General features: G+C 39.5%; 1 protein-coding gene across 1 annotated transcript; it reads left to right on the forward strand.

Moving 5' to 3' along the window:
- Positions 1-10,894: 10,894 nt before the first annotated feature.
- LOC139354866 (INO80 complex subunit B) lies at positions 10,895-11,841 on the forward strand. The gene has a single exon (XM_070999087.1). The coding sequence runs from the start codon at positions 11,021-11,023 to the stop codon at positions 11,783-11,785; it is 765 nt and encodes a 254-aa protein (XP_070855188.1). The 5' UTR covers positions 10,895-11,020; the 3' UTR covers positions 11,786-11,841.
- Positions 11,842-12,902: the final 1,061 nt, after the last annotated feature.

The raw sequence follows: 12,902 nt of genomic DNA on the forward strand, positions 1-12,902 counted from the left end.
CGAAGCGCGTAAAAATTAGAGCTGGAGAACAATCGATGGAAACATCGATAGTATCGATTGTCTCAAAATTTCGCGAAAGGCGATTGTTTTTTCTCACTATCGATGGTTTTTCTTTTTTTTTGCCTATCACTTTTTTAGCGGGAGTTGGCAAGCGAACAAGTGAATTAATATGTAAGTACATAAAAAAGTAAAATTGATTACACAGTTAACTTATTTTTATATTGTTTATTAGCTTAAAAGTGGTGGTGTTGGTGCTGGCAGTGCCCTGGAATGGATTATGGACAAGTTTCTCAAAAGTAAGTAAATGCGTTTTGGTAAACACAGCAAAGGCCCCACAGCCATTTTTAATTGAAGAAATTGAGATTTTGAGACTGTGCGCAATAATGTCACCGTTTAATGATGCAAGCAAACAAGCCTCAGCGGATAAAACTGTCACTGTATCACTAATTATACCAATAATTGCCGAGTTGTATCAAAAAATGAATTTAATAAAGTGCTCTTCTAAAGCGGCTCAGGATGCTCATGACTTGATCAAAATTCGTATCAAAGAACGATTTTATCATTATGAATCACGAACTGTCCCTAGAATTGCGACACTACTAGATCCGCGCTTCAAAAAGGAAGGCTTTTTTCTATCATCGAATGCTAAACAAGCTGCTAAGGGTTTGGAGTTGAAGCTCTACGAAATATTGTCTATGAATTCGAATGCTAGGTTCACAGCTCCAGCACCACCACAACCAAGCTTTTATCCTTACCTGCAAGGTAAACTGTCTAATAAAGTTACATCACACAGGGCAGACTCAATAATACAAATGCGGCAGTACTTTGAGCAAAAAAACGATGATGAAAGCAAGGACCCTTTACTACACTGGAAGGTTAGTGCTAGACATGTATAACTATTTGTACAGATTAACCAAAAAAGTCTTTTTCAGATGACCAATGATTATTTTCAAGCCTTCAAGGCCCTCGCTAAAGAATATCTGTGCGTCCCAGCATCCTCCGAAAAGACTTTTAGTAAGGCAGGACAAATAATTTCAGACCGTCGATGCGCGCTGAAGTCCAAAACTGTAGACCAGTTGTTATTTATTAATAAGATATAATTTTGACTTATAAAGAATTTGATCTCAAAATAGAAATTTTTGGCGTTTTTTTTATTTATTGTTGTTCTAAAACAATCGAAAACCATCGATGGTCCCACCATCGATTCTTCTCCAGCTCTAGTAAAAATAGTAAATACATGTATGGCTGCAGATTCTGTTAACACTTAAACTTAGATCTGATCTTCCGCAACAAAGTGAACTTACGAAAAATAACGGAGTGGGTTGAAAACATCGATGCATCGAAGTTTCTAGTCGATGTTTCACTCAACATCGATATATAATTTTGCAAGCATCGATGAACATGGACATCGAAGTTTTGACCCAAATTTACATCACCACCACAGTAACAATTTTTAAAAAAAACTTCTGGGACGTAGCGCAATTCTGTTTAACAAAAAATTGTTTTTACTTAGTACTTGTTTTGCACACTTTAATCAATCATGAATGGGGGTGAGAACAAGATATCATTTTTTTTTGGACCACCCTAACACATACCAAATTTGGAACTAATTTTCAAGCAATTCTCCCGCATAGAATAGCAATTATATTGCTACTGTCCTTGACTAGAGTTGGTTTATTGTCGGAATACAGAACTGATAAACTGGTAACAGTTCTGTATTCCGACAATAAACCAACTCATAGATTATTTGTCAAAAAATTTTAAAGATACCGAATATTCTGAAAAATTACTACCTTTAGTTGGCTATGCAAAAAATATATAAAAACAACTGAATTGACCCTATCTCAAAGAGATAAAAAATACGAAACCAACTGCCTAAAAGAGCAGAAGTGTTTTGCGCAAGCTCTGGAAAAAACATCTAAAAATAGTTATAAACAAGTAACTTTAAATACTGGAGTAGTCTTAGAAAGACGAAATGATGTTAAATCAAAATATAAATAATTCACGTTTGTTATGTCCCAAAATAGGACTACGTGTGTCCGCGAGTGGGCAGCGCCGGCTAGCTCTAGAGCACTTGGGGTGTGGGTACTCCAACCCTGCCCACACACACGCAACAATAAACAAACAGATGTTTGTACTTCACAACACTTCACGCTGCAACAGCTGTCTTATGGCTGGAACCGCCCACCGCCCGCCGGGTGCAACAGTCACACAAGGGATTTACGTAGACTGGTCTGTTTTCTTTATTTCGGTCCCTACCTAAAAGAGCTCTCTTAAGCGGATCCCAGACCCGAGGATAACACACGAACCTATTCGACGCGGTCGCTGGAGAGGATTCCCCGTGGGATTAACAAGTGCTTGGCTTTGACGGTTTAAATGTCAAGCCTCGCCCAGAAGGAGCGATAAATTGCAAAAACTAACAGATACAAATGTGATAAAAAACACTCGCCGTGAATTATTCACATCCGGCAATAAACAGTTTAAAATTTGTGATATAATAAATAAATAATAGTGCAATATGGGTAGGGTCTATGTGCAATGTATATAGGCTAATTTTTAAGTGTTATATAAGATCACCTCCCCCAACAAATTTTATATGAAAAGAATATAAATAATTAAATAAACAAATAACTAAATAAATTAAGGGACAACACAACATAAAGACAAAAGGGTTATTTCGCGTTAAGCCGCCAATCTTTTCCAGGTCCGGTTGGTGACGTAATTCCACGTGCTGTTACGCGCAATCAAATCCTCCACCGAATTCTGGGGAGGATTATGCCCCCTCCTGGAGTGAATTCTCCACGCGAGTTACGTATAACCCCACTTCACTTCCCACATATGTCCAAAACCCAATTTCTTCTTTACCACCTCTTAATAATAAAGTACAAGAATTGCTTAACTCATTAAATGCTAAATAAACAATATATTAAAGTAATACATCAAACAGGAAATGCACAGGTTAACGATCTGGCACATGCCAACCAAAATAAGTTCTAAGAAAATATAAAATCCAAATAAGCAACATAACACAGTAAACAGGAAATGCATAGTTCATCGATCGTTATTAAATTCAGGCTAACTAGAGGCCAACGATCTTACACATGTCGACCAGAATAATTCGTAAGAAAACCTAATAAGCACTTCTGTAAACCTAAATTAAGTTTTCTTTAAAACATTATCAATAAAGAATATTCAGTTGATTTTTGCCCACCAAACCCGCTTGACGTGTTTTACTTACAAATAATTTATTTTTTTAAAACTTCGCAACTCCTTAAACAAAATTCGCGCGGGGATGACTTCTCGCAGGCACGACGGGTTCCTCCAGGTAGCTAGCGGCTGGAGGCGCCGGACTCGCCGATGACGTAACCTCCGGCCGAGAACCGGGGTTGCTCCAAGAAAGAACTTGGCCAGGCCCTAATTAATGGAACCTGGCCACTACCTTCCTCGTCTCTTCTCGCTGGCCTGAAATGGGATTCCTATTGGACTCTTTTTCCCCCCACTAACCGGAACGCACTCACCGTAGGGTCTTGACCAGTCCGGCTTCAGAGACCGTTCTCCGGCGACGGCGACCGGCGAAAACTTTGCACGGGCGGGCTCACTCCTTTTTATTTATCGGTACTGCGTTCGGAATTTTGGCTGAACTTGTCTAGGCGCTGATGGGCACTTGAACACCACTACCGCCTGAGGAGATTGCTAATTCACCGAACCCGCTGCGACTGCGCGCCGCCGACACCAAATCTGAACTGATCTAGTGTCGGCCATTTTCCTTCCGCCAACCCATGCAGATTGCGGACCTCTGTTCCCTGCATTCTGGGTCAATGTCCCTATAACCTACATTTGTCCGGTTTGAATTTGAATTCGCCCCCGAACTGACTCCAATTTACACGTTGCCAATCACTGGAAACCCTAAACCCATTTTGCATCCCTGGTTTCCTCGATTAATCGATGACTGAGGGATGGCGACATAACACGTTCAAACAATTATTAGTGCTATGAATTAAGAAAGTGTGTTAAATTATTATAAATAAGAAGTTCCACGAATAATACTGAGCTCGATGAGCGACGAAAGGACCAAAAAGCTAGAGAAACGGTTGTCTCTCATATTTCTGAACCCCTGATATAGAAGTATAAAATACGACTTTAGGGAGCAACACAGCCCTACTGAACACTGACAGTGAAAAAGCGTGGTCTTGTTCTCCCGCCCTCTTACGCGAACTCCCACTTCATGGAGCTTGCCGTGTAGAACACCACCACCAGCTGCGAGTAATGGCTCACCAGCCAAGAGCGCAGTGACCTCGTCAATTTCAGCAATTGCAACAACAATATCAACGGTCACCGTCACCAATTGCTCGATTTCAGAAGCTTTGTCAGTCTCTGCAGCGGCCACTAAAGATACAAAACCAATTTAAGTACGAGGATCAAAATCGGGAGAAAGCAGCCAGATCTTCATGAGCACGAATGGGGGAATGACATACGCAAATGGCCTGAAACCCGGACTAGAAAATCCGACGTTGATCCCACAAGCTCGATGCGCTGAGCCTTACCTCTCAGCAAGCAATAGGACAAATACCAAATAATATCGAACCCGTGTTGTTAAACTTACAAAAAAGTATGATGGACTTTATGTCCTTCATTAAAGCAAGATTGCAAAACCTTATGCAAAATCAAAACATTCCAACCATCTAAATAATGGATGTCTTGCTCTTGAATATCCAATTGGAAAGGCAGAGGCGTTTCACGGATTCTTGAAATAACTCATTTCCTCGTTGAAAATTACAAAGACGTAATGCTACTGGCAGAAAAGCACCTAACAAGTTAATACAACTTCCATTTAAGAGGATACACTTCGTATTGCACAGATCATCCAAATGGTAAAGCCGGAATCTAAGTCAGGGAATGCACCAAACACCACTTTCACCAGAGGCTTGCAACAAATTATTCGCAAGCTACATCTATAAAATTATAATCAGAAAACGACAGTATTACTATCGCAACAGTCTACTGCCCACCGCGCCATACAACAACGGAAGGGAAATTCTTAAAATTATACAATTCACTCGGAGATCGCTTTGTAGCAGTAGAAGACTACAATGCGAAACACACGCAAAGGAAGGCAACTATACAAATCAATCATAATCTTGTGCAAGAAACTCGAATACTTCCCCCTGGCAGCCCATCGTACTGGCCAGCTGACCCCAGAGAAGTTCCGGACTTAGTTGACTTCGCTGTGACAATAAATCGACTTCACGTGAAATCTAAATGGACTTATCATCGGACCACTTGCCGGTCTTAATAACTTCTCTTCAAAGCGCAGAAATAATCAAGCACCCCTACAGGCTGACGTCGCGTAGACCTAACTGGCTAAAGAAGACAAGAATTATGAAAGTTCCCACATTGATCTAACCCCACAGCTCAACACCAAGAATGACATATACTACTACCTTGCCGATGCCCCGGAATCCGTACTCTTGGCGTTAGCCAAAACTTCAACACCACAAGAGACGACTGTGTATAGCAACCAATACTAAACTAACATGCAAATCAAACAACTTGTTTGGGAAAAACGACGTCTACGACGCGCTTGGAAGTCCAGCAGATCGCCGAGTTCAAAGAAACTTTTTAACGAAGACACCCGCATGCTCACTAAAACCCTAAAGCAAAAAGAAGAACTTGCACAGCGCCGGTACATTGAGAAATTATCGCCGACCAGAACTATGCATATCTTGTGGAGAGCTCATCCAAATTTAAACGATTTAAGCGATAAGAAACCTTTGCTCAACACCTACGAAATGTATTTCAGCCAAACGCCGCCACAATCTGTTTGGATCTACCGTCGCTTTGCACTGAAAATGCAATAGAGCCGATTTTCTTTCAAACACGAGAAATCGTAAATGTCATTAGAAAGCAACCGGAACCAGTCCTCTTTAGGAGGGGACTTTATAACCCCAAAAATGATAATTGAACTTCCAAACTATGCATTGGATCAGGATCACAAGCTTGGGCACTTCCCAAAATAAATTTAAAAAACCTATTGTCATATTCTATACAGAAGCCTGGGAAAGACCACACAATTTCCTCATCGCACAGGCACAGGTATTATCGCGCCTTTCCAAATAGTTACACGCCCATAACACCATACCTAGGAGCACATAATGTTATCCCGGCACATCAATTCGAGTTCAGCATCTGAAATTAGTACAGCCTTTACAAATCGTGAGTATTGTAGTGCGATATTCCTCCATGTCTCCCAAGCATTTGACCGAGTTTGGATCAAAGGCCTTATGCATCAAATCATAACATTACTGCCAGAAAACACTCATATGTTACTTGAGTGGTACCGCTATCACAGAGTCTTCTGCTCTACAATTCCACTCTTAAAGCCTAGTACTCACATCGACGAAAACCGTGAGCTATCCATAGGAGTGAGCGAGAGGCAAATACGCGGATAACGCTTTTCGTCGGGTCTGTTTTTCAGCGCGGTACTCATATGAGCTAAGGAAATACCAGAACAAATTCCAGATTTAGCGAGTGAATTTAGAAGAACGCCGTCAGCCGCGGCCCGAAGAATAAGAAATTCAATCTTTGATGGTGTTCGTGCAATAGCAATGTCAAATTTACAAAATTAAAAATTGAAGGAAAAACTCAAAAACGCGGTATATTTCAAGTGCTGGAGAAGATCTACTAGAGAATCCCAGTGGGAAGGAACATGTCGAGTGGGACTTCGCTCGAGCTCAGACGAGCTCTCCATTGAGAAACCACCGGACTCCACCTCCACCAGCTACTTGGCAGCTAAAGCAGAGATGGAAAACGCGGCTTCATGCAGCATCAGGCGGAAGAGCCCCGTTCGCAATCTGGCTCCCACTTCCTCAAGGTATAATATGCCTATTGGAATTCGGAGCTGGACTGCAGATGGAAAGATGGCGAAGCATCCGCGGGACGAGAAAAAAGCCTTAAGCTACTAGTTTACATAAATAAAAACATTCGTTGAACATTCCAATTATTATACTCGTTACTCTTAGAGAAAAAGGGTATACTAGATTCGTCGGAAAGTATGTAACAGGCAGAAGGAAGCGTTTCCGACCCCATAAAGTATTTATATTCTTGATCAGGATCACTAGCCGAGTCGATCTAGCCCTGTCCGTCTGTCCGTTCGTCCGGATGTACGCGGAGATCTCGAAAACTATAAGAGCTAGGCTATTGGGATTTGGCATGCAGATTCCTGAGCTTCTTACGCAGCACAAGTTTGTTGCAGCAATGTGCCACGCCCACCCTAACGCCCACAAGACTCCCAAAACTGTGGCTCCTACAGTTTTGATGCTAGAATAAAAATTTTAACTGAGATGTATTGTCTCCTTCAACACCTATCGATTTATCGAGAAAAAAGTTTGCCACTTTAACGTCCACAAACTTCAAAAAATCGTAAGTATGAACGCGGATATCTCAGAAACTATAGAAGATAGAGAATTGGGATTTCAGATTTAGATTCCGTAGCCTTGTACGCAGTGCAAATTTGTTACGCGAAGATGCCACTCCCACCCAAACGCCCACAAACCGCCCTAAACTGTTCCACCCCAAATATTCATGCAAGACAAAATGTTAACTAAAATGTATTAAGCCCAGTACTCACATCGACGAAAACCGCGAGCTAACCATAGGAATGAGAGAGAGGCAAATACGCGGCTAACGCTTTTTGTCGCGTCTGTTTTTCAGCGCGGTACCCAGATGAGCTAAGGAAATACCAAAAAAATACCATATTTAACGAGTGAATTTCGATGAACGCCGTTAGCCGCGGCCCAATGAATAAGAAATTTAATCTTTGGCGGTGTTCGTGCTAAGTCGATGTGGAAACTAAAAATTAAAAATGGAAGGAAACCCCCAAAATCGGATACAGGAGGTCAGTGCAGATGAAATAGGACGCCAAATCCAAGCTGTTGCCATTTATTGTGGGAATTCACCGACAGGCAGCAATACCACAAAAGGGGACAATTCGCACGTCCACCAGTTACTTGGCAGCAAAAGCAGAGATGGAGAACGCGACAGCTTCTATAGGGAGGAGAAAATAAGGTCGCCCGCTAAGGGACAGCTGGAGGAGGCATCACCAGCCATTACCAGGATGCTAGGCGACTTCATGCAGCATCAGGCGGAACAACCCCGTTCCCAATCCGGCTCCCACTTCCTCAAAGTCCAATATACATGTTGTGACTCGGAGCTGGACTTGAAATGGCGCGGGAAAAATTGAGAAGCCTCCGTGGGACGAAAAAAAACTGTATACCATTAATTTAAATAAATGAAAACATTCTTTGAACATTCCATTTATTTTTATTTAAATTTCTTTGTGTACCAGCAGACTCCTCCTCCGTTTGCCAACAAACCCAGCTGCTTGACGGTAAGACCATGCTACATGCATTGCGGGTGAACTTTAAAAACTTCGGTCACACTACAAAGAACAAGATTTTTCGACTAATGAAACTCTTTGCTGATCTGAGGACTAGGCTTTATCAAAAAGTTTCATGAAGCAAACATTTGTCTACCCCTCATAACCCTCAGCATATACTTCCACGCAGGACGCATAGTCCTTAAGTCTGCCAAAAGGTCGAATACACATAAGAGGTGTGTCTGTATTGCGGAGCCGGCGGTAGGTAAAGAAAATTAGGTGAAATCCAAGTTGGCAATAGTTTTTTTAAAACAAAAGACACTCTTTTTATAAAAATGTTATATATTTACATATTTAAAAAAAAATCAAATATATATGTATAAAAATTATAAGTTCCTCAGTCAATTTGAAACAGGAACAAACAAAGCAAAACGTTAGCATACAAAATCACAAATTTAAAGCGAGAGAACTCCCTTCAGTTCCCAATAAAAAAGTTTCACCTGTGAATCACCTTGTGAATCCCGTGGGACATGTCCTCCAGCACGAGTGAAGAACAAGTGATACTCCATATAGACAATTGTATGGGATGTAAAGTTTTTCACAAGTGAAAATTCAAATGAATGTTTTTCGAAGTCCCACGGAATTTCACTTGGTCCTTATACTCATTTGTCGTATGGCCTGTCACGTGCCGATGTAACGTCCCACGTGAAATTACTTGTGAAATTCAGAATATTTCCAATGAGTTTTAACTTATGAAATCAATTGCAAGTGACACGACACCCAAGTGAAATCACTTGAGAAATTCAAAATTTTTTCGCTGAATTCTTAATTATGAAAATATAGAATATAAAATACATACATTGTACTGCGCACAATTAAAATGGATGCATCCCTTTTAATCACTTAAACAGAATGCACCAAGTCTTCTTCTCACTTGATTTCGTTCGGCGTTGGTGTGTGCCACTGCACTGTACCCTTTGTACAGCGAAAAATATCCGACTATATAATTGTTACTTCTTGAGTAAAATATACAATATGAATTTTGTAAAAATGTTTATACTAAAATTTTTTAAATATTGAAATCAATTTTAACGGACTAAATTTCTATAACAAAACAAAAAAATTATATTGTAATAAAAATGTATAATAAGTAAGTAGGTAACTAATTTTTACTTTAATCAAATAATTTACTTTTATAAAACAATATTAGTTTTTTTTTCGATATACAATAATGCTCCTAAAATATAAGGGTATTCACATGTCGCTGCTCCACGAAAATTTTTCCGCCGGAATATTAGTTGCTAGCCGAACATGACAGAGAGACGCAAAAGAAATAAGTGCATATGTGCATATAAGACAAACAAAGAGAGGTCTTCTACGCTGCGTCGACTTCTCTGCTGACTTCAACAGCGGCACAGCGTTTTAGGCACACAAAAAAACATAAAAGCTTTCCCTACTGCAGAACTGAAGGGTAACTCTCCTATCGAATTCAACCTGAAAGCGTGAAATGGTCACAATTAAACTCCGGTAACTCTATATATTTATCGGAGTTGCCAGATCGATATAAATACATAAATGCACCTTACTTTTAACAAATTATTTTTTAATTCAGTGCCAATGGAAACTAGTTTTTATCCTTTATTTTGATGGTAGAAAAAATTTTATACTGGCTTGCACACACTTTATCTTTAATATTAGCAAGATTATTTAATGCAAATCGAAAAAAATTTTCGGTTTAATTATCGCTCACACCTTTTTCAATTGGTCCATCTCTGTCAGCTGAGATTGATAAAATGCATGAATTCGGTTGCGTCGCATAAACAGGAGCAAATTTTATTTCACGCTTTCAAGAAATCATGAAACCCTTAGCATAAACATAGTAATAGTCAACTTTCGTGTGTTGTCGATTTCATGAAACGGTGTTTATGCACACACGAATCAGCTCACTTCATGAAATGAAAGCGAGAAATGGCCATCGCATAAACGCAGTATATGTAAGCAAGAATCCGCTTAAAAGTGCAACAGCAATTTTAAACTAATGTGTGTTATACCCTATTCAGACAGTGGGGGTTTTTGCATTAGCGACCAAATTCCGCTTCAGCGACTTTTCCTTCATATGAAAGACACGTATTGAAAAGAGACGGCAAAAAGTCGGTACAACTCTCTGAAGCGAAAAATGGGAACGCACACGAAAATCGATTCAGTATTCCAGTGTCTTGTTCAGAATTTTCTGTAAAAGTTGAAATGATTTTTGTACTTACCGTTTCGGGATTTTTTAGAGGCGGAAATTCAATTGAACTGCAATGGCGCGGTTACAAGGTAATTGTGATTGGTGCAGACCCAAGGTGACTCCCAACGTCTCGGAACCCAGCAATCGATCTGATCTTTTCGCTTCAGCGATTCTCTATAGGAACAGGAATCTGTTTAAAGTTGCAACGGCGATTTTAAAGCGGGTGTGTGCAGGGGCTATTACTTAAGCGCCTCGATGATTTAAAGTACATATTTATTATTTTCCATGTGGCGGTCACACTGCCTTAAACATTCAATGAATTTAAGTGAAATAAATGAAGAAAAAAGGTAGTAAATTTTGAAAACACAATTTTTTAATCGTCCAAGCATCACTTTTATAAACTATAATCATTTTTGATGTCGAATTTTGCGCCGTCAAAGGGGCATTACGATACCGCAGAGTTACAAGCCAGCCATATGCTCGAACTACCGTTCATACGCTCAAGAAATATTTACTCTAAAAAGTCGGCACATGTTACTCCTTCCCCCAACGCTGTTGCAAAGAAAGTTAAAAGGCGACACAATAGCGAAACTTCCAGTGATGAAGAACGTTGGCTTACTGCCATAGAAACTGGAAAACTGGACAATGTTGATTATGAATTGAAGAAAATAAAAGACCCCAAACTAATGACTGTTCGTCAACGTGCTATGTATGAACGAACTGATGGCTTTGTTGAAGAGCTTTTTGCTCTTCCAAGTGGCTATAAAGAAAAGGAAAAGCCCCAAACGGCCGAGGAAATTCAGAAGGCTGTACTCAAATCACAGAAGCGAAAACAGCAAGCTAATGCACGGCGAGAAAAAGATAAACAAAAAACAATGGATCGCTTATTAAAAAAACAGGAAACTAACAAACATCGACCTTTGGTTCGTAACAGGAAGTTTCATAAGTCCTCATATCCAAAAGTAACCTATATAAGCGCTCCACAAGGTAACACCATAATAATTCCTCCAGGCCAGGACTTTCCACTAATGGCACATTTACATCGCGCACCGCCTGTCTCGCAGTTATGCCATGTTAGCGGTTGTGGAAATCGCAAAGCTTACAGCTGCTCAACCACAAAAGTTCCCTTATGCAGTCTTACATGTTATCGTAAGAACATTTTACTCAATTCGGAGCAATAAATATAGGATATGAAAGATTTTTATAATGGTTCAGAAATAAATTGTTAATTTTTTCATTTTTTGCAGTTTCGATTCGCCGCAAACACTGCATTTTGGTCTTCAAACGTTCTAGTTTCCCTTTTTTTTCAACAATGTCGTATTGACCGACTATCTGCTTTCTCTGGCACACATTAGATATGGTTTTCCTAATCGGTCTGCTCAGTCAAAAGACTATGTAAAAAATATTATTCAATCACTTAGGGTCTGAGCAAAAACCCGTATTCTCGTATTGTTTGTGATCTCGGTCTTGGGTTTTAGGTAGAATCGATCCCTTTCTGAACGCTCGTTACGAAGGAAACCATCCATCGCTCATCTATTGAGAGTCCGGTGTGGATAAGAACATAAGGGCTCGAACAAAAGGTTTTTATTTTTGTGGCTCCTTATGATGCGGCCTCAGATATAGTATGATAGGCAAAGCATTACAGAGAGAGAAAATGATAGGGATAGGGAGCTTTTTTCAGGCAGAAGTTTGCAACGCACTGAATGAGTCGTTTCCGACATTTAATTAATTTAATGATATTTCGTTGTTTAAAATTAAAACTTTAATTTTCAAATAGGAACCTATTTTTAGAGTGCTGTTACTTCTTTCACTTGCTCGATAAAATTAAATTGTTGGCTCATTCGTCGATTTTGACATTATGCTGAGGAATTTTTTGTATTTTTTGTGTATTTTCACAAATAAGTGACCATATTTTCATAATACAGTGGAACCATAGCATATTTCATTTGTTTTGTTGAAGAAATTTCCCTTAAAATTTTGTTATTTTCAGCTACTTTTAAAGGCATTTATATGATTAATTATTTCGCAAAGAAAACATATGATTTGCTTGCACTTTTTCTACCAAATCTCTTTATTTCAATCTAATAAGAAGATAATATCCAGAGAGGGCGAACAAATTTGCAATTAACTGTTAATAAAACGACATAGAAACGACATACTTAATTCAATAAAAAAAAACCAAGCTACATGAATCCATTTTGAAAATAAAGTTATTGCTTTAGAAAATTCTGTCCCAATTCGCAGATTTTTGCATTTTCCTAGTTTAAGCCGAAGTCGACTTCCATTTTGCGTACGTTC

The sequence above is a fragment of the Drosophila suzukii genome, unplaced genomic scaffold, assembly GCF_043229965.1.
Source record: "Drosophila suzukii unplaced genomic scaffold, CBGP_Dsuzu_IsoJpt1.0 scf_4, whole genome shotgun sequence".
Taxonomy (NCBI): Eukaryota; Metazoa; Arthropoda; class Insecta; order Diptera; family Drosophilidae; genus Drosophila; species Drosophila suzukii.

Bases quoted from the DNA above. Each gene is read 5' to 3' on its own strand.
- LOC139354866 (XM_070999087.1), top strand. From the start codon at position 11,021: ATGTCGAATTTTGCGCCGTCAAAGGGGCATTACGATACCGCAGAGTTA.